We start from the raw sequence: 23,576 nt of genomic DNA, 5'->3' as shown, positions 1-23,576 counted from the left end.
TCAAAATATATGGCTTTAGCTTGAATATTCAATTAATTGCCTATACTTCTATACAGTTCTAGTAAGTTTTCAGTATCCTCTCTTATTTTTAGATGGCATTTTCATCATGTTCATTTACATTTTCTTTCATTGTCATGCTTCTACCTGTACTCCAAATCTATGACTTGAAGATCGCAAAGAAAACAAAATCAGTTATTAAAGCAGCAACTTTATTTTTTAAACAATAACAAAGAACCTTATCTTACATGACTTTTTATCCCTAAGTCAGTCTTCTGGGTATATTTTTAAAAACTACTCTCACTCAAAATTCAAACTAGAATCTATAGTTGACCAAAACATCTAAATATTATCCTGTGGGAAAAAAAAAATCTACATTTGATTATCATCAGCCTCTGCAAGTTAAACCTTGAATTTCCAAGAAAGGTTATATAATATATATATGAGAATTTAATACCCTATATGCAATATTGCTCACACAGTAAATAATACCTTCCAATAAAAAGATAGTAGAATGAAGAGAACTACAAGTTTGGCATTCATTTGCTTAAGATTTCATACTCCTACATCCACTAGACTGTAGTAAGCTCTTTATTGTTGTACAGTATGTCCCCCTTTCATTGTTTCCCCTAGCACAATATCTAGCCATAAAAGACATCAATGAAAGTCTGGAGAATGAATAAACAATTACATGAAAAACGCAACTGTTTTTCTTTTAAATCACCCCCACCCTGTCCACAATGTTCTGGACTCTCAAAACCAGGACTAGATAAGTATAAACTGAAACAAATTCTTCCTACCTTTCTCCCTGACCTAACTCAAGACTATCAAGTGCCTCACTTGAGGCTTACAAATTTGTAAGCTGAAGTTACATTATAAAATTTGTAGTTGAAGTTACATTATAATTCTCCACTCACTTTTATTTTATTATTATTTTTAAAGATTTTATTTATTTATTCATGAGAGACACAGAGAGAGAGAGGGGCAGAGACACAGGCAGAAGGAGAAGCAGGCTCCATGCAGGAAGCTGATGTGGGACTCGATCCCAGGACCCCAGGATCACGCCCTGGGCCGGTGGCGGTGCTAAACCGCTGAGCCACCCGGGCTGCCCTCACTTTGATTTTAATTTCAGAAATGTTTACCTATCCATAATTTCAAGTTTATTTTTCACAAACACCAGAAAAAATTCTTGATTTTTAAAAAACTCTTTACTGTTATTAATGTATCCATATAACAGACAGCAGGAGGCAGCAGAGATCTAATAAACATGTTTGAAATTTTAATATCACTATGGCAGGCATTCAACCAAGTGGTCTGACTTCAGAATTCCAACTAAGTTAAAAATAGATGTGTTATTTTTCTCTTCTGCTGACATAGACATCCATGTGTCTTTACTGGGAATTCTGGCTCCAGGTTCTTTGCAAATCTAAATCAGTCCAATTTTTACACTTGGCACACAAGACACCTCAACATCAAGGCAAGAAGCTTTAAAAGAAGCTTTAAAGAAGCTTTAATTAATAATGCTAATTTTGATATTTTATTTAAAAACAGGCCCAGTAGTCAAAATATATAAATATAAATCAAAATATATATTTCATCTGAAAAGATGACCTATGTTTAAAACAGGCTCAGGTAGCAATAAAAACAAACTGCTGGTCTAGACAATGTAATCTTCACTCTTGTTGTATAATGAGATTTCAAACTATAACAATAATACTACAATTACAAAGCCTAAATATTCAACAGCAATAATCTAATCAATGATCTGATTTACAATAAAAAATTGTTTTTAATAAAACTTGAATACTTTGGAAAAATCACAAAACTTTAAATGTCTTCTTTACCTTCTTTGTTTCATTTTCATTCCACCTCCAGAGAGATCTTACTCCCATCAATTACTGTTCTGTCCCATTCTTATTTTAGCACCTTTCTCTTCCCTGTACAACATTAGTTCCTTACCTCTACAACATAACTGCAAAACTAAGCTCTTGGTTTCATCTTTCTTCTCTAGGTACTACTTCTTTGAACAGACTTTTTTTTTTTTTACTTCTCTTTTATTAGCTTTCTATACTGTAGTTTCTTAAGACTTTTTAAGATTTTATTTGAAAATAATTTCAAAAAGTTCAGAAAAACTGAAAGATTAAAATAAGCACAAAGAATACCTATATATCCTTTACTCAGATTCACCTATTGTAAATTTTAATCTATAATTAAAATTAAATAATTTTAATTTTATTCCATTTTTTTCTGAACCATTTTAAGTTGCAAACATGGCTCTTCTAAACACTTCAGTCCTACCTTAGCTTGCTTCTATTTTTTTTTTTTTTAATGACTGGGAGACCATAGATTTTTTTTTTTTTTTTTAAGATTTTAGTTATTTATCTGACAGAGCATAAGAAGAAGACAAAGCAGCAGGCAGAGGGAGAGGGAGAAACAGAGAGCCCAACGTGGGGCTTGATCTCAGGACTCTGGGATCATGACCTGAGTGTAAGTAGACGCTTAACCCACTGAGCCACCCAGGCGCCCCAACTTCCTTCTATTTCTATTGTTCCTCTAACACTGCTTTTATTCTATCACTAATGACTTAGTAACTAAATCAAACCTGTACTTTCTAATCCTTATTCTGTGGCCACCTGTCTTGAAACTCCCCATTTTCCTGGTTTCCCTGTGATAATCTTATCTCCTGTATTTTCTCATACCTTTTAGCTACTCATCATACTTTCCCAAAACTGCTCCTTCTCTCTATCATTAGCCCATCTCTCTTACTTAACAAACCCTAAGGTTTTTCCCTTGTTTATTTTTTGCCCTGAAAATTTTCCTGGATGATGCAATCCATGTCTATGGCATTCAATTCCCGTATATGTGTCAAATACATCATCTCTCTTGAGTTGTAGCCAAATATCCCTAACTGCCTAATAAATCTATTTACCTAGATGATAAAACAAATCTAAGAATAAATTTGGCATCTCCTCTCATCCCCCCAAAGTTGTTTCTTCTTTCTATATTCTTTAATTTGGTAAATGATGTATCTACTTATGTAAGTCCCAAATACAGTTATCCCCAGCTTCCTCCTTTTCCTCCCTTTTGTACATCTGTCATAAAAACTGACTCTGCTGTCTACACATTCTTATAAATACTCCAATCCTCTTTTGTGATATTGGTACTGCCTTCATTTATGCCCTCACCTTTTCTCTCCAGGCTGGTCAAGTAGTTATCTAACTAATTTTTCTCTCACTGCTCCAAATTCACCCTCTGCATTGCCACCAGAGTCTTTCTAAAATGCAAACTGGTATATATTACTCTCCTTGTCCTCTGGTGCCTTTCCACTTACTGTAGGATTTAAAATAGCTTAAATTTTCATCATGATTTGGCTTCTATCCATCCTCTATCATCTCATAATTTCCACATATGCACTCAGCCTTGCATAGACCAAACTACCCATATTCTTCCAATATATGATACTTTCTCCCAACCATGCACTTTTGAATATGTCTTCTGTCTTAAATGTAATTTAAAGCATTTGAAATTCTCCTGATTAGTGACCCATATTAAAAGGAAAGCTATAATAATCTAAATAACACTGTGAAATTTCAACAGCATTCCCAAATAATAGCTTGAAGCTGCAGAACCCATAATGACATAGGCAGAGAAATCTATGTATTATTCTTGTCAATGAAAAAATACCAATACAATTATTACAAGAGCACTACTATAGATTTTTAGTTCTCTGACATCAAATAAGCTTGTTTGGATTGTATTAAAAACTCACTTAAATATCAAATAAAATATGAAAATAAAAATATTTCTAAAGCTCCTTTAACTTTCTAATTTCTAAGTCTTTAGCTATTTATAGAAAGTGATTCTTCAGGTCAATATTATAAGTGTGCCCCCAGTTTATAAATAAATAGGAGAAAGCCAAGAAAATTATATGAAGTCACAAAGAATTAAATTGTGCCTTACTTAAAAATCCATGCAGGGCATGTTTTTAGCTTAGGGAAAAAATTCCTATACTACTTTAACATGTTCTCAAAGAGCAGAGGAAGGAAATACATAGAGACACCATAAGGCAGGAGCATTAACAAAGATTTTCAAGGCAAAGACCAGCTTAAAGAACTATGATAGAACGAACTATGGTTGTTATATGTTAGCAAATCGAACTTAAAACAAATGTAAAAAAAAACTATGATAGGCTTTGAAGTTTATTAAATAAGAAATAATTTTAACATAATGCAATTTTTGTAGTTAAGTAAGTGGGTTACATAAAACCACAATAAGAAACCACTTCATACCCATTAGTGATTAGTGATGGCAATGATCAAAACCCAGAAAATAGGGTTTCAGGACCCCAGAAAATAACAAGTATTGATGAAAATATGGAAAAGTTGGAACCCTTGTGCACTGCTGATGGGAATGTAAAATAAAACAGTGCAGCAACTGTTGAAAACAGTGTAGTGGTCCCTCAAAAAGTTAAACACGCAATTACCACAGAATCTAGCAATTGCGCTTCTGGGCATATACTCAAAGAAATGAAAGCAGGAATTCTCAGATATTTGTACACCACTGTTCATAGGAGCATTACTCACTGTAACCGAAAGATAGGAGCAAAGCAAATGTCCATCAGTAGATGAATGGATAAACAAAATGTGTTATATCATACAACATACATTATTCAGTCTTATAAAGGAATGAAATTCTGACACATGCCACAAACTGGACAATTTTGAAGACATTATGTTAAATGAAGTAAGCCAGTCACAAAAAAACAAGTATTGTATGATTCCACTTATCTGAGGTACCCAGAGTAGTCAAAGGCATAGAGACAGAAAGTAGAATGCTGGTTGCTGGAAGCTGGGAGGGAGGGGGAAATGAAGAGCTGTTTAATAGGAACAGAATTTCAGTCTCAGAAGTTGAAGAGTTCTGGAAATGGTAGTGATGGTTGTACAACAACCAGTTCTTAATACCAGTAAATGTTCTTAATACCGTTGAACTGTCGCTTAAAAATGGTTAGAGTCGCAAATTTTGTTATGTGTATTTTACCTCAATAAAAAAATTTTTTTCACGATAAAAAATATTTCTAAGTAGATTACATACATACTCTTTTGTATTAAATGGGAAAGCCACTTGCAAAGCTCTTATAGCAATGCATTCTATCAAAAACTCTATGACGTTTTGTTTTTTTTTTTTTTACCATCAGGAAACAAGCATCGTGTTTTAAAAAGTAATGAACTTGTGGTTATTGTTCAATCTCACCAACTTCTGCTGCTGATTTCTGGCCAGCCCTTTACTGTTTCCTGTAATACTTGGTTACCAGACTTTTATCAGATTTTTAAAAGAGGCGAGACATTTTATATAGGAAAGGAAGGTTATTTCCTTAATATAAGTGTTTCCTTCTGATATTATACCACTTGATAAAAACAAAATAATTTAACACTTAATCATATTCAATGCCTATAACCTTAAAATAATCTCCACAAAAGCCTTAAGAATGATAAAAATTAAAAGCAAACTTTAAAATTTGTTCTTCATGGCTACTTTTTATTGTGAAAAATTATATCTCTTTTGATCCTCTGAATTCTAACATTTGAAAATAGTGTTTTTAATTGCGACCTCAATAACCTCCTTGCTCATACTTTTCCTCGATCCTTCTCCCCTAAATCCTTCAGGTATATCCTCTTAGTAGCAACCCTAAATTCTATATACAGTCAAACATCTAATTTTGTTTCTTGGATGCTATATGTGGGTAACAGATCACCTATAATAATGCCACTCCATTAATACATTTACTATTTCCAAACTGAACTTTTCTAACAGGCTGCTTATTCATTTTTCTATTATGTCCCTGACTCCTGTGGCAGACATTAGGACTGTCCACAGACATTTCAGTTCACCTTCCAGGTTTGGGTAAAGACTGCACTTTTCCACCCTCTTTGAAATTACATTTGGCTATTAAGACTTGCCTTGGCCAATGAGATGTGAGTGGAAGCACATGTATCACTTTTGGGTTGAAGTTATTAAGTGATTGTTATGTCCTCCTTCAATCTCATCTCCCCACAATACTGTAAGGATCAAAGAAGCATCCATGGAGATGGAGTCTCACTAGCCTGAGTGACTTCTAGGAAGAGACTCCATGCTGATCTCCACTGGTCATGTACCATGAGCAAAACACAAATGTGTTGACACACTGAAATTCTGAAGTTGTTACCATTGCATAGCCTAGAACCTAGGCTCTCCTAACTGACACACACCCCTCTTTGTCCGTTCCCTGAAGGAGCTATTCCCAACCTTTCAAAGACTTTAAGCATGAACCTCCCAACTTCCATCCTCATTACTCATAATCTTATCAGTAATAGGACTGTTCCTAGCTTAATTCTTATTACCACAATTTATTCTTTACAGCTACTATAATCTATAATATAGAATATATTTAAAATAGAATTTTACCTTCTAAGTAGTTTTTGCTCTGTGGGGAGGAACAGTTGACATACTCTACATTTATGTTGCTTGTCCTAACATGGTCACTAGAAAACAGAAGAAAACACACACCAAATACATTAGCTATCATGAATTACTATTGTAGTTAGAATCTAAGAAAAAGAAAGGAAATAACATTTGTTAAACAATTATATGCCATGTATTTTTCTAGGGATTACTGTGTATTATTTAATTTGCATCTCCATAACAACACTTAAAATGTTATTAACCTCATTTTATAATAGGATATTAAGGTTGTCAAAGTCAAATCAATTTGCCAATACTTAAAATCAAAGTCTATCTTGTTACAAAGTCCTGATCTTCCTACTACTACCCTAAGCTACCCCTTCCCAAGAAGTGTTATGAAATTACCCTGTCAAAAAAGTTTTGGGAAGACTTTATTGATTGCAATGATTATTTTAATAAAATACAAGCAGCTGATTTTTGCAAATCTGGTTTTTTAATAATAAATGTGATAAAACACCAGCTAATAACAAATTAAGGTGTTTCATTTAGTTGGATTAAAAGCCAATTAAGCTGTGGACAAAAGGTTTCACAGAAAAGGGCAAATATACTGCTAACAATAACATACAAATATATTCAGAATTATTATTTTTAAGGATTTTATTTATTCACCACACACACACACACACACACACACACACACACACACACACACACACAGATTGGGGCAGATACACAGGCAGAGGGAGAAGCAGGCTCCATGCAGGGAGCCTGACGTGGGATTCGATCCTGGGTCTCCAGGATCACACCCTGGGCCGAAGGTGGCGCTAAACCGCTGAGCCACCCAGGCTGCCCCAAATATATTCAGAATTAAAAATTAATCGAACACAAACTTCAGTTATTTGGCTGCATTCTTTTATATTTGCTAAGGGAAAAATCTCTCTTCCATGCTGGCTTTGAAAGCAGACAATCTCCCCATCTCTGAGTTTACAGATATTAGAGATAGGATAATGAATATTAAATAGACTCAAGAATTAAATAATTAGCTTAAAGACTAAGACACAACCAATTTAAATCTATGCTTTAAAACCTCTAGTATGTATTGACAGTTATCAGTGGCAACAATGACAATGTATTTCTGCACTCCTAAAAATATTTCTGGAATCAGGAAATAACTATTTAAAATAGAAACCTGCAATATCAAATAACCTACAATATCCCAGGTCTCTTCCCTCTGAAGTCAAAACCTGAAATAGCAAATAACCTGCAATATCCCAGGTCTCTTCCCTCTGAAGTCAAGCTCTTTCCATGACCCTTAGTTGACCCCAGATTTTGAAAATTACTTTACATAACAGTAGAAAATTATGGGGGGAAATCATTCAATTTGTGTATTACCTGCAGGATACTGTTTCTTTAACACCACTGATATCCATTCCTGTACCATTTCCATCGACAACAGGTGAATCCAAATTAGCAGATCCATTGCTGACATGATCACTACTTTCATATCCAGACTCAGTCCTTTGCATCTGCCAATTGTCACCATGAACTGTAGTCTCTTTTAGGCCTTTATTTTTCTCTGCTCCTTTTCCATTAGATTCAAGAGAACTCCTGCTTCCTATTTCCTGCTTCATTTCATCTTCATAGATAGTCATTAAACATTTTTGCTTTGGGTTCTCTTTTGACCAATTGTTAAAACTCTGATCTTTGCTACATTTAGCTTTGTTACTGATATTTGATTTATGTCTTGGACTATGCTGCCTTTTTTCACTTTCACTAAAAATACTATCAACATTTAGTGTTTCTCTCATAGGTTTCCAACCTCGGGTCCGGCTTTTACTGCTGCCACTATAGGTGCTTCCTTTATCCCTAGAATCTTGGCTGCTGTCTGTATCATATCCAGTGCCACTGTCACTCTTAACTTTGCCAGTTACTTTCTCTCCTGGGGCAAGAATTTGGGATTTACTTGAACTCAGTACTTGTGGAGAAGCTCGGCTCTGATGGGCAACTCGGTCATGTTTACATGGTCCTTTTCCTTGACTATGATATAGATTTGGATTTCCATATTGTCTAAAGCCATTTGGGGCAGGAGGTGATCCAGACTTGAAATGCAGAAGGTCTTCATCAACCAAATCTTTAAATAATTAAAGATACAAATGAATATTCTTCAGAGACATTTTTTAGTTACAAGCCAAGTACTTTGAGAAATGTTAAGCAGTAATATGTAAATAAAAATTATAAGATTTATATTATATCACACAGTAATATGACATTAAAAAGTATTTTTTTCATTCTCTATGCTTAATGAGAGGCATTTATAAGTGGTTCTGTAATAATTTTAAAAAGTGACCTCTAACGTAGATCATAATTAAAGGCTTTTTAAAAGCCAATATTCTATCTCACTCAAATTAACGAAAATTAAATCATCATAATAAAAGTACTTTTCAAAAAAATAAGTAAATAAAAGTATTTGTCATCGTTTATACTAGTAAAGATTTAAAATTTGTTAAACCAAATGATGGTAAGAGTATAAAAAAACATTTAATCACTATTACTGGGAGTGCAGACTGGTTCAGTCTTTTAGGAGAGCAACAGAGCCACATCCATCAAAATTAAGAATAAACACACCTTACCCCAGTAATTCTCCTGAAAGAATTTTATGCTGTAGCTATAAACAAAAAAGTACACAAAGGTATATATAAAATGATACATACCACTGCAGCAAAAATCTTAAATCAAGTTTTAAAGTCTAAAAAGTATCATTTAAATTATGGTATGGCCGTAAAGAGAAAACCATAAAGACTAAGACATGCTCATAATGAACCACACACTATTAACAGTGAAATTTAAAAAAAAAACAAAAATAACAAAAAACCAAAAAACAGTGAAATAGAGGGAAGGTGAGAGGGGCTGTAAGAAAAAAAGCTCTTCTCCCTTAATTTTATAACCTTCCTCTTATTTGAATGTACCATATGGGTGACCTGAATTTATCATTAAAAGGAAAGTTAAAACGTCAAAACAAGCACAAGTATTCCGGGCTAGAATTAAATAAGAATTGGAAAAATTTTATATTTATAGATTTAATAGGTGTATTAAAGAAATCCTATTAAGATATATAACATGTCAACAAATATATATAAGGAAATTATATTAAATTGTATTAAAGTTATAAAATTTATTTTAAAAATAAGATTTTAGCAATTCCTTTTCAAATGAACACTTTAAGTTCTTAACCTACCTCTATGTCGGCCCAAATCTTTTCTTTGTCCCCTCTCCAAATCTTTCCTTTGTGATGAAAGGAAGTTCCTCTGTTCAATGGCTTTTAAAGCACATTCTCTGGAAATGTCTTTTATTTTTTCCCTTTGATCATTGTGAGTTAACTTAACTGTAAAAGAAATAATTCTTAAATGATATAAATCATTTTTTAAACTGCTCAACAAAAGTACAAACTGAACTATATAAAAATCTTAAGATGTTATATATTAAAAACAAAATATAAAGTATACAATGAACTCATTTTTATGTTTAACCAAAAAACTCAATGTGATTTATCCTGACACTGTAGATGCATGTTGACTTTTAAAACTTCTTGTATTGCTCCTAAAGCTAGAGTAAAAGGAAAAAAAGAGATCTTGTGTTGAAATAATAAAAGTAAAGGTAACTGGGTGGTCGCTATGTATCAGACATTATTAAAGTCTTAACTCATTTACTTCTTTGAGGTGGTACAATTACTGTCTCCATTGTGGATCAGGAAATAAGGCATGGAGAAGTTAAAAACTTGCCCAAGTTCACATAGCTTGTAAATGTAGAACCAGGATTATGAACCCAAGTTGCCTGGTTCTAATGTTGTGTTTGTAATCACATACATAGTTTCTGAGCTTAAAAGTAGTCATCTTTTGACAAATAGCTTAATCTAAGAGTATGAACAATATTTTTTTTTTAATTTTTATTTATTTATGTATGATAGTCACAGAGAGAGAGAGAGAGAGAGAGAGAGAGAGGCAGAGACACACAGGCAGAGGGAGAAGCAGGCTCCATGCACCGGGAGCCCGATGTGGGATTCGATCCCGGGTCTCCAGGATCGCGCCCTGGGCCAAAGGCAGGCGCTAAACCGCTGCGCCACCCAGGGATCCCCGAGTATGAACAATATTGACGGTAACAGTAATACTCCATTAAGAACTTTTTTTTAAAATTTTTTTTCCATTAAGAACTTTTAAAAGCATTTACTATAATTCTTTGTTGACAACAATTGTTAATTCTAGATCCTACCCACCTTGATTAAATGGGTCACTTTTATGGTTAGACATTATTTCATTAATGGATTTTAAAGGTCTCATAAAATCAAAGTTCAATGTATTTCTAAACCATAACTATACACATCATGCTGCAATGTCTCATTTTGGACCCAAGTCACAGAACTTGGTTTGTGAAAATCAAAGTTGTGGGATGATGATAACGAGGAAGACTTGAATAAAAATGAGGTTAAGTATCAAGTATGATTATAATAACTTTGAACTACTGTTGCATTCACTAATGGCAAATTTAAATTTAGCTCATATGCTTGTGTTTTTCCTCTACAAGTTAGTAATTAACTCCTAGAAGGAAAGGCCACATTATGACTTTCTTTGGTAACTGTCCAGATTGCCTTCAGGATGCTCTAGCTCTGAGTGTATGGAGAAACCCAAACAGTAGTCAAGTTCTGGCTGTTCAGATCAAACTACAAGTCTGAGAGAAATGCAGAAGTTAAAAGATAAAATCTTGTTATCTAGCTGTTATTTTTTCTTCATGGTCAAGGTGAAGCAACTCTTTTTTTATATGGTACTTAGCAGAAATTACAGATGCAGTAAAAAAGGAAGGGGGAAGTGTAATTACTCAAGGACAATGTAAAAATGATGATTTAAATACATACCTGGTCCTCCACCACCACTTGTTTGAATATGGCTCCGACTAAATGCTAAAATATTATCTGTTTGAAATTTCTGATTTTCTCTCTGTTTCGCCTGATCACAAAATCCATTTTCTTTTGAATGATCTGACTTATAAATTGAGGGCTTTTCACATCCTTAAAGGACAAACAAAAATGTATTATTCCTATCCTCCTCCCCACCAGAAGAAAAGTAGTTTGAATCTTTTTTTTTTTTTTTTTTTGGCAATTTCTACACCCAATGTGGGGCTCCAGCGCACAACCCTGAGATCGAGGGTCGCATGTCCGACTGAGTGAGTTGGCCAAGTGCCCCTGAATCATTTTTAATACTGGGGATAATTAGTTATTAACTCAAAGGATTGACATTTTTAAAGGATTTCTACATGCTTTGTAATGCATCCAAAAATGGCCTAGCTCCTTTAGACTTTTTTCAGCATTATAACTCACTTTAATTCCCAATATTTACTACTAGAAAGTTTGCAGTCAAGTATCCCCTTCTGTGCTTGTGTGATCACAGAAGTGGGTAGCTCCTGAGTGTGCTTTAGAGGCCACTGGTAAGGAAAGGCTTCCTTATAAAGATTAACTCAAAGTAAAAGAATTTTCCTGAACTCTTGCTTCACTGAAACTGAATTTTAAAATTATCCTCAAAATTCATTTTATCTTCAGGAAATTAATACTTAGTATGACTATGATACTAAAAGAACACTAAAAAGAACTTTTAAAAATTACCAATGTTTTCTGCAACGGATTTATAATGTGACCAGTTGATGACCTGCCTAAGCGCATCTTCAGTAGAAACTGCTGTGCCATCTGGGTTTGCGTAAAACAAAAGCAGTGGCTGGAAATGGCATCGGATACATTTGGAGACCACATCCTTCCATCTAGTTCCAACCTTTAAAAAAAAAGCCACGATGAATAAGAACAAAACAAAATATTGTAATCAATGTGCTACACATTTGAATAGCAGAGACTAAATTAATTTGTATATTAAAAATTTTTTTAAGAATTCAGGTACTAGCACTTCAGCTGTTCATATTATATGATTACTTTTATTTTAAACTAGTCTAATAAACATCTTTTAAACAGTCATTATAAAACTGATGGGCAAAATTATACACTTACTATATCAACATTTAGACTATCAAATTTTAAAAAGCTTTTCTACATACATGATAGATTGACTTTTGACAAAGATTTAAAGGCAATTTAATGGAGAAATTTAAGAGTCTACTAAACAATGGTTCTGAAACAACTGGATGGCCATTTTAACCTTGGAGAAGGTAAAGATTTCTTAGGACATCAAACAATGGCTCAGTTGGTTAGGCATCTGACTCTTGATTTCAGCTTACGTCATAATCTCAGAGTCATGGAGTTCAGCCCTGAGTAGGGCTCTGCACTGAGTGTGGAGCCTGCTTGAAATTCTCGCTTCCTTTCCCTCTGTCCCTCCTCAACCTTTGCACATGTGCATATGCTCTCTCAAAAAAATAAAATTAAAAAAAAGGCAGGACATGAAACAAACCACGTAAGAAAAAAGTCCTAAAATGGGCTCATATCAAAATAAATTAGTAACTTCTGCTTATCTTTAAAGGTTACCATTGGGCAGCCCGGGTGGCTCAGCGGTCTAGGGCCACCTTCAGTCCAGGGTGTGATCCTGGAGACCCAGAATCAAGTCCCACGTCAGGCTCTCCGCATGGAGCCTGCTTCTTCCTCTGCCTGTGTCTCTGCCTCTCTCTCTCTCTCTCTGTGTCTCTCATGAATAAATAAAATCTTAAAAAAATAATAATAAAGGTTATCATTAAGAAAATGAAAAAAAAAGCCACACACATCTAATAAAGGATTGGTGTGCAAAATAAAGAACTCTTACAATTCATTAATATGAGGATCCAACTTAAAATGGACAAAATATCTGAAGTCACTTCACCAAAAATATATATATATATAACAATGGCTAATTAGCACACACAGAGGTACTCAAAACATTATTAATCATAAGGGAAATGCAAATTAAAACATCATTGAGATAACATTGTACATTCATTAAAAGGGCTAAAATTAAAGACCAAAAACATAAAATACTGCTGAGAATACAGAGCAACTAGTCTCATACACTGCTAATAGGAATGTGAATTGGCATAATCACTTTGAAGATCAATCTCCCAGTTCTTTATAAAGTTTAACATATACTTATCATACAACCCATAAGTTCCACTTCTGAGTATTTTATATATATATATATATATTTTTTTTTTTCACTTGAGAGAGAAAAGGGTGGGAAGGGCAGAGGAAGAAAGAAGAGAGCAGGTTCCACATCCTGCTCAGAACCCAACGTGGGACTCCATCTCATGGCCCTGAGATCATGACCTGAGCCAAAATCAAGAATCTGATACTTAACTGACTGAGCCACCCAGGCACCTCCACTTCTGAGTACTAGCTAAGAACAATGGGGAAAAAATTATGTTCACACAAAGTAGTCATACTTCAAAGGTAAATGGATAAACTGTTACACAGCCATGTAATAGAACACAACAATTAAGCGCTGACATAACATGAATGAAAAAAAATTTTTTTCTGAACATGAATGAATCTTAAAAGGTATTATGCTTGGTAGAGGAAGCCAAATACAAGGAATAGAGACTGTGACACACTATTCTTACAAAACAGTAGAATGAGAAAGACTAATCTACAGTGAGATCAGTGATCTCCTAGGGCCCAAGATAGGGTGGGGGTTTGGCAGAGAAGGGATCTTTAAAAGTCCTAAGGAGCTTTTTCAAACCACACATATTTAGCTGTTTACCCTTCTTATCTTGGATTCTGAGATACTTGAGGAACTAAAGTAATTCAAAAACAAAACAAATGCAAAACTCATAGTGACTATACACCCAGTTCTTCCTTCAAATTTTGACCATTTAAACTATGTGGATAGTAAGGAGTGCCAAAATGTTGCTACATATTAACTCAAGATGGAACTTGTTAATAAACTGCTCTATCAAAGTACTAAATAACTTGAGCAAATTGTTTATTTTAGAATATAAATACCCTTTTCTCTGGCTTTGAATATAATTTACATGAAATACAACTACCCAGTTACAGTATACCAATGAATTTTGACAAATATATACATGTAATCATGTATCTCCTTTAATAAACTTTCTTTGTACCCCCTTTGCAGTGACTGGCAACCGATGATTTAAATTTGTCACTTTGTTTTTTCTGTTTAATGAATTTTACATAAGCAGAATCAGTTGTTGTTGTTGTTGTTGTTTTTTAAGATTTTATTTATTTATTCATGAGAGACACAGAGTGGCAGAGACATAGGCAGAGGGAGAAGGAGGCTCCATGCAGGGAGCTTGATATGGGACTCGATCCTGGGACTCCAGGATCACGCTCTGGGCCAAAGGCAGGCACCAAACTCCTGAGCCACCCAGCCACCCCCAGTATCAGTTTTTATGTCTCACTTCTTTCATTTAACATACTGCTTTTCAGATTTTTCCACATTGTTACATGTATCAATAGTTCATTACTTTTTTTTTTTAAAGATTTTATTTATATATTCATGATAGACACAAAGAGAGAAAGAGAGAGAGAATAAGAGGCAGAGACACAGGCAGAGGGAGAAGCAGGCTCTATGCAGGGAGCCTGACATGGGACTTGATCCTGGGTCTCCAGGATCACACCCTGGGCTGAAGGCGGCGCTAAACCACTAAGCCACTGGGGCTGCCCTCTACATGTGGTTGAGTCTGTTTCTTGGTTTGCTTTTTTCCTTTTGCTTGTTTCTTAAATTCCACATGTGAGTGAAATCATGTGGTATTTGTCTTTCTCTGACTTATTTCATTTAGCATAATACTCTCTAGCTCCATCCATGTCACTACAAATGGCAAGATTTCATTTTTTGTGGCTGGGTAATATTCGTGTGTGTGTGTGTGTATACACCACTTTTTTCTTTATCCATTCATCAGTTGATGGACATTTGGGCTGTTTCCGTAGTTTTGCTATTGTAGACAATGCTGATACAAACACTGTGGTGCATATAGCCTTTTGAATTAATATTTTTTGGAATCCTTTGGGTAAATACCTTATAGTGCAATTGCTGGATCATTGGGTGGTTCTATTTTTAACTTTTTGAGGAACCTTCACACTGCTTTCCAAAGTGGCTGCACCAGTTTGCATTTCCACCAACTGTGCAAACCATTCTCTGCATCCTAACATCTGCTGTTTCCTGTGTTATTGATTTTAGCCATTCTAACAGGTGTGGGTGATATCTCATTGTAATTTTGATTTGTATTTCCCTGATGTTCAGTGATGTTGAGTATCTATTCATGTGTCTACTGACCATCTGTATGTCTCCTTTGGAGAAATGTCTGCTCATGTTTTTGGCCCATTTTTTAATTGTATTATTCATTTTTTTGGGTGGTAAATTCTGTAAGTTCTTTATATATTTTGGATACTAACCCATTATCAGATATGTCATCTCCAAATATTTTCTCCCATCCTGTAAGCTGCCTTTTAGTTTTGTTGACTGTTTCCTTTGCTGTGCAGAAGCTTTTTATTTTGATGAAGCCCTAATAGTTTATTTTTGTTTTTGTTTCCCTTGCCTCAGGAGCCATGTAGAAGGAAGTTGCTATGGCTGTCAAACAGGTTACTGCCTGTGTTTTCCTCTAGGATTTTTATGTTTTCAAGTCTCATATTTAGGTCTTTAATCCATTTTGAATTTATTTTTGTATATCGCGTAAGAAAGTGGTCCAGTTTTCCCGACACCATTTTTTTTTAAAGATTTTATTTATTCATGAGAGACAGAGAGAGAGAGAAAGAGGCAGAGACACAGGCAGAGGGAGAAGCAGGCTCCATGCAGGGAGCCCGACATGGGACTCGATCCTGAGTCTCCAGGATCATGCCCTGGGCTAAAGGCGGCGTTAAACTGGGCTGCCCCCCAACACCTTTAAGTGACTGTCTTTTTCTCATTGCATATTCTTTCCTACTCTGTTGAAGATTAACTGACCATATAGTTGTGAGTTCCGAGTTTTCTATCTTATTGCATTGATCTATGTCTATTTTTATGCCATTATCATATTGTTTTGATCACTACCGCTTTGTGATATAACTTAAAGTCCAGAATTGTGATGTATCCAGCTTTGCTTTTCTTTTTCAAAGTTGCTTTGGCCATTTGGGGTCTTTTGTGGTTTCACACAAATTTTAGAATTATTTGTTCTAGCTCTGGAAAAATGCTGTTGGTATTTTTTTAGGGATTATTATTAAATATGAAAATTGCTTTAGCCAGTATGAACATTGTAACAATATTTGTTCTTCCAATCCATGAGCATGGAATGTTTTTCCATTTCTGTCATCTTCGATTTCTTTCATCAGTGTTTTATAGTTTTCAGAGTACAGGTCTTTCACATCTTTGCTTAGGTTTATTCCTAGGTATCTCATGGTTTTGGATGCAATTGTACATAGGACTGATTCCTTGATTTTTCTTTCTGCTTATTTGGTAACTTTTTACTGAATACGATCTTGAAAGGACATATTGAAATTTAAATTTTGGGGTGACTTTTATTGTGTTCCTTCAAAAAGTACTGGACTTCATTCCAGCATTTAAGTTATGTGGGATCATCTTGGTCCTTTGAAGGCTTCATTTTAAGCTTTTTATGTCAGGTCCAGAGCAGTATTCAGTCTAGGTATAACTTAGCCCCACTATTAAGATGATACTTTTCTGAGGATTCTATTTGTTAGCTGTATGCATTACAGTATCTTTCCACTTTTGCTGGTGAGGATGCAAACTATTCCTAGCCCTGTATGAATTTGAAAATTGTTTGACCTCTTTTCCAGTAATTCTTTCCCCCACCTTGTACAGGTCTGCCCCACATATATCAGATCACTCTTCAGCCAAAGATTCACCACTCTATCAGTCTCCAGAAATTTCCCCCTGTGCAATCTTTCTGGTAAGCTGTCCAGTGAATTTTAGCTATCTTGGCCTCCTTTCTGAATTCCGAGTTTGGTTTCCTCAACTCAGGGTTTATCTGAATCCTGCCCCCCTGCATTGTACAAACTACCTGTAGGGAGTAAGCAGTAGGCCCATCTTATTTGTTTCCTTTTTTCTGTTCAACTGCCTGCAATCTATCTAATGTCTAAAGTTGTTTCATCTATTTGGTTTTCTAATTTTTATAATATTCATCCTTCACAGAAAGAATTAGAAATCCACTAAATACTGAATATTTGACCTTCTACTAACTTAGTAATTCATAATGCTGATAAATAGCCCTTTTATATTAAAATGAAAGCAAATGGAATTGTACATCATTTGCTTATAACAATGAAATAACCTGTACGTTTAAATCCATTTACTGCTTAATGATAGGATTCTCAAAGCCAATAAGCCTAGGAATAGTCTTGACAAGATCAACAGTTTTTAAATGTACAAAATCTGAATCTCTTATAGAACTTTTTTTTAAAAAATCGGGTATTGGCCTCTACACCACTGAATTGAGAATTTAAGAGTCCAGGCAGGTCTAAGTTTTTTCAAAAGTTTCAAAGGTAATTCTGATACAAACTCCTTATTATAAACCATTACTCACAAGTTTTCTAAATATTATAATTTTTTAAAAAGATTTTATTTATTTGACGGTAAGAGTGAGAAAGAATGCATAAGGAAGAGGGAGAAACAGACTCACTGCTGAGCAGGGAGCCCAACTCAGGCCTCAGTCCCAGGACCCTGGGACGATGACCGGAGTCAAAGGCAGACACTTAACTGAGCCACCCGGGGACCCTAAAATATTATAATGCTTGAATAAATTTTTTACCAAAAGGTATAATAGGGATATCTAATTCTAAATACCACAAAGGTTGAAAAGGCAGTCATAATTTAAAAAAGAAGCAGATTTTCATCACTAATTATACAAAACAATTGTGAATCATTCACAAAGAAATACAAAGAGCGACTATGTATCAGACACAAAATGTTTTAGACATACAGATCATCGATAGTTACATATTTGCATTCTAAGATTTATTAGTCACCTTTTTATTATTCTGGAAATGGACTGGTTTAAAAGTTGGCTTTAAAATAAACCAGATTTCAAAAATCAATAAAAAGAAGTATGAACAATGCTATTATCATTAACGTCATTTATTATTTTATATAAGAAGTGTTTGCATATGATCATTATTTCACATATTATGTAATATACATTTTATATATTATTTCATTTACTCCTAAAAAGTAAAAGTCAGAATAATTATCCCAGTTAGTGGGATCCCTGGGTGGCTCAGCGATTTAGCGCCTGCCTTTGGCCCAGGGCATGATCCTGGAGTCCCAGGATCGAGTTCCACATCAGGCTCCCTGCATGGAGCTTGCTTCTCCCTCTGCCTGTATCTCTGCTTCTCTCTCTCTCTCTCTCTCTCTCTCTCTCTCTCTCTCTGTCTCTCATGAATAAATAAATAAAATCTTTAAATAAAAAAAAACAAAACAAAACAAAAATTATCCCAGTTAGTCAAAGTGTCACTTACCTCTTTCACATTTGCATCATCAAAAAATACCCATTTGGAACTCTTGGTATGAAAGGCAAAGGCACAATAATGTCGGCTGGTGTAGCAGATCATACCAACTAGGTGAAGTTCACTATTTTTGGCATTTTCATCAGTAACTCTATAAAAAAGCTGTTTAAAAAAATAACAATGTACATTTACTTCTGTATTTTTTTTAAAATGAGGAACAGTAACTTGATGAGTCACACATTTGACTACCTATGAAAAATATTTCTCATGACAAGCTTCCCTAATCCAATATTATATTAGTAATATACATACATAAACTGGAAATGTGGGATAAATTAAACAGTTCCTAATAAATTTTGATTAAATCACATATTTGAACATACATTAAACATATTATCTTAAAGTTTAATTGTAATATAAAGCAATTCAAAATATATTGATGTTAATAAGCATATTAAGAAATTGGTGCTATAGATGCTTTTTGAATCTTAAATCTTTCTAGGTTAATAGTCATACGTGTCATTACCATATATACACACACAAATCACTTGTCATTCTAGAATGATAATTAGAACATGAGATAGTTTATAATTGAAAGCCATTACTAGTCTATGCAAGAAATACATGGCAGTTAGCCTGATCTTATGAACTTTATCAGCATTACATCCCAATGTTATTTCCTTTAGGAAGAAAATTTAGTTCTGAAAAACAGTGTATTAGAATATATGAGTATGTTTTAAAAGAATTTAAAAACAAAAAGGAAGAGAATGAAAACAGTTGAGATACCCCAGGAAGATAAAGATGTGTTGCCAGATTCCGAACAACATCTTCTGTCAAGTCAGAATGCTCAGAATCCCATACTAAACCGATTGTAACAATCTCTGGGCAATTCATTAAAACACGGCGAATTTTTATTTTTTGGCCACAGTTACTCTAAAGAAAAACACAAAGGGCAAATTTTGAAATTACTGAAACAGATATATCACAGGTAGTAATAACTTGCACAGTTCATATTAAACAGTAACGATCTTTACATTTATCAGAAAATTATTCAGCATATTAAAATTGACTTTTATCAAATCATTTGTCTAATTATTGATTAAACAGGAAGTTTATTTTAAATCAAAGTACTTTTCTTTGGCATTTTTAAAATCTGTTAATACAAGAATTCAATCTAAAAATATGAGAAATAAAACACTGAAGTCATTAATATTACATTAGAAAAGAATGGTACCACTTGTAATGTTTTTTTGTTTGTTTTGGTTTGTTTTGTTTTTTTAATTTATTTATGATAGTCAGAGAGAGAGAGGCAGAGACACAGGCAGAGGGAGAAGCAGGCTCCATGCACCGGGAGCCCGACGTGGGATTCGATCCCGGGTCTCCAGGATCGCGCCCTGGGCCAAAGGCAGGCGCCAAACCGCTGCGCCACCCAGGGATCCCACTTGTAATGTTTAAATGAAGAAAAGAAACTTTCTCTTTAATCAAATGATAGATTTCAGAACCTAAAAAAATTAATCAGGGGCACTTGGGTGACTCAGTCAGTTAAAGTGCCTGACTTTAGATTTTGGCTCAAGTCATGATCTCAGAGTAATGAGATGGAGCCTCACCTATGGCCTCACATTCAGCAGGGAGCCTGCTTGAGATTTTCTCTCTTGGTCTCCCTCTGCCCCTCCCCCAACCCCCGCTTGCATGCTCTCTCAAAAAAAATTAATCAGCAAACACCAACTTAACTCCTTCACAAAGTTTTTAAATAAAGAGTGCTCAAATAGCTCACATGGTATAGAGTTGCTAAAAATAACACTGAAAAAATAAATTCTTAAAATTAATTTTATGTATAATTAATATTGGCAAGGTAATTTCTGAATGTCTGTTTTCAAATTTACAAACAAAGAAGCATACTAATATTCTCCAAACTCTACTTACAGGACATTTCCTATAGTCATCCGTTGTATTTGCTGCTTGCAGCAATTCTGCAAACATTTCAGGTTTAAAACGTTCATGCCTTTCCATCATTCTTTCTACTTCATTGCTACAAAAGAAAGAAGCAGTCTCAAATGTGTCCTATGAACTTTAAAAAGATCTAACAAATTATGCATGAAAAATACTAAGTTATCAACATGGGAATGATTGCTTTTTCTGTCTTAAAACAGGTTTTGTCTGAAAAATTAACCATAAACTTCCATACAGTGAAAAATTATGAAATTTGGCAGGTGTATGATGAAAAAAATTAGGTCAAGAACAAAATAACACTAAATTTTACCATTGTTTGGAACTACATGAATGAGGCCATTAAGATGATCCATCCACAGTTTTAAGTCAACTGTTTCTTTTACATCATTATTTAACAAGTAGGGACTTGAATTTAAACTTTGGCTTAAGAAGAACAACAAAGTGTTGGAAAGGCTTCCTCTCTGATCTAAAGTTCTCAGAAACAAAGTTATCATTTTTAGCTAACAGAAGGGCTCTTTGCTAATTAATGTAGAAATCAAAACCAAAACTATTTAGGTCAGGTTTGTGCCTTATGAGTGCTAACCATTTCATTAGAACCTAGGCAGGATATTTGTGCCACTTTTTGTTTACTCTACCTTAGAATCAAGTTTTTATATATCAAGGTATTAAGTATCTTTAAACAACTATTTGAATATTTCCAAAAAGAAATGTTATATAAGCTCAAATATCTTTACTACTTTCCATTTTAGATGCTCTGGCTCTCCTTAGCAGTAATATTAACTGTCCTAGAGCTGGATATATTTTACAGTTCCACAGTTTAATATACAATATTCAATAACAACTAAATAACACCCATTCTTCTAAAGCACTTCACAAGTATGTTGGAAAGCACTAAATCTGACAAGCTCATTCAAACTGTACATTCAAAACAGTGTTTTAGTTCACATTAAAAGTGACAACTTATGTAAAGCCTAGAATTTAGTAATTGGTATTCAATACTTATTACCAATTTGAAAAAGTGATTATAGTAGACCTTTAAATAACATGGGGAAAAGGGATGCCAAACCTTATACGGTCCCAAATCCCCATATAACTTTTGACCCCACCCTCAAAGTTAACTTCTAATAGTCTAATATTAACCAGAAGTCTTATCAATAATAGTCAATTAACACTTCGTATGTTTTATGTATTATATACTGTATTCTTACAAAAAAGCTAGAGAAAAGAAAATGTTATTAAGATAATCATAAAGGGGGCACCTGGGTGGCTCGGTTGGTTGAGCATCCAACTCTTGATCTCAGTACTGGTCTTTATTTATGGGTTTTGAGACTGAGCCTTGCATCAGGCTCCACAAACAGCAGGGAGTCTGCCTGAGATTCTCTCTCTCCCTCTCCCTCTGCCCCTGCCTCTACTCATACATGGGTGTGTGCGCTTTCTCTCTTTAAAATCTATAAATAAATCTTAAAAAAAAAAAAAGAAAATCTAAGGAAGACAATATGTTTACAGTACTGTACATACATTTATTGAAAGAAAAATCTGCACCTAAGTGGACGTGTGCAGTTCAAACCTGTGTTATCGAAGGGTCAATCACAATTAGAATTGAAAGTCTGGTTTCTTACAATTGGTGGTGTGGAATAGGGAGAGACTGATGGGCTCCAATTCTTGTCACATAAAATACTGCCTCAGAGCGCTGTCATTTTATATGAGAATTTCAGAGTAGACTAAAGTTTTACAGTTTTTAATGTGTGGCCTATCCTTGTTTAAACACCATCCTAATTTTCATATAAAATGAAAAAAAAATGAACCTATAATTCCCTAAACCAATGTTCCCCATCTCTGTATATATTAAAGACACTAAACACATTCAAATAATCAAATTGCTATTATTCAATAATCTTTAAGAAATACTGTGTCAGATCCAAGAAAGCCAGGAAGTTTAATAATATAATGAAACAGATAAGCAACTGACACCCGTTTTGCACAATGATAAAAATATTGGTCACATTTAGTAACTAACTATTGTACTAATGTATTGATTGACAATTATTGATCCATGTTTTATTTTATGTATCAAAACATCTGTAAACATTTATAATTTTATTTGATGTTATCATATATGAAATATTTATATTTTCAAATACCTGTTAGAAACTGTTTAAATAATCCAAATTATGCAATGTCTAGGGAACATTCTAGATCCCTAACTAGCTAATGTTTCTTGGGCAGGGAGGGAGGAGACAGGCAAGCATGGCAAATTTTTATTTTAGGTGAATATTGAGGCCTTAAATGCACTTTTTTCTTTCTTTTCTGCTTACCCTAGCTTCCATCACCATGAAGGGACATGAAGCTGAGTGGAAACAACATCATACACAGCTCCATTTACCACTGAGCTTGTCATTTCAAGATCTTTTTCACAAGTCCAAAAACTTGCTGCAAATATAAAGAGATGCAAACTTTGACTACTATATGGTACATTTCATCAAGTATACATTTTTGGCCAAATCAGAAACAGCAAGCTGAGATAGACATCATTAGTACCTCTGACAGTAGCATATTTCCATGTCTAAGAGAGTAGATATTCATATATTATGGTTTTATAAAATAAATGCTTAATATGCTTAAATGTGTTATTAACATCTTTGGTAAACATGCTTTAATAGATTCTTACCATAGGGCTGTTGTAGAAATGTATCGCACAAATTCTGTAAAAGGTAGAGGATCTGATGATGCTCCACAGCTACGACACACACACTACAGGTAAAAACATATGTTTAATTTATCA

At 34.2% G+C, this 23,576-nt stretch overlaps 1 protein-coding gene across 3 annotated transcripts in view; it reads right to left on the bottom strand.

Moving 5' to 3' along the window:
- The window catches only part of USP53 (ubiquitin specific peptidase 53), a 75,017-nt gene that overhangs the window by 6,141 nt on the left and 45,300 nt on the right, over positions 1 to 23,576 (bottom strand). For 2 of the 3 annotated variants that reach the window (XM_041758955.1, XM_041758953.1), the window contains 9 exons: positions 23,463 to 23,545; positions 20,768 to 20,873; positions 19,631 to 19,777; positions 18,857 to 19,006; positions 12,086 to 12,248; positions 11,342 to 11,494; positions 9,671 to 9,817; positions 7,828 to 8,566; positions 6,439 to 6,515 (listed from right to left, as the gene is read on the bottom strand). In XM_041758955.1, the coding sequence (XP_041614889.1) occupies positions 6,439 to 6,515; positions 7,828 to 8,566; positions 9,671 to 9,817; positions 11,342 to 11,494; positions 12,086 to 12,248; positions 18,857 to 19,006; positions 19,631 to 19,777; positions 20,768 to 20,873; positions 23,463 to 23,545 (1,765 nt within the window). Of the gene's footprint in view, positions 1 to 6,438; positions 6,516 to 7,827; positions 8,567 to 9,670; positions 9,818 to 11,341; positions 11,495 to 12,085; positions 12,249 to 18,856; positions 19,007 to 19,630; positions 19,778 to 20,767; positions 20,874 to 23,109; positions 23,225 to 23,462; positions 23,546 to 23,576 lie in introns of those variants that run through there. The other variant, XM_041758954.1, reaches the window with a different exon arrangement.

The sequence above is a fragment of the Vulpes lagopus genome, chromosome 6 (genome assembly GCF_018345385.1).
Source record: "Vulpes lagopus strain Blue_001 chromosome 6, ASM1834538v1, whole genome shotgun sequence".
NCBI lineage: Eukaryota > Metazoa > Chordata > Mammalia > Carnivora > Canidae > Vulpes > Vulpes lagopus.
The sequence above is the reverse complement of the archived record's forward strand: the minus strand, read 5'-3'. Positions and strand labels throughout refer to the sequence as shown.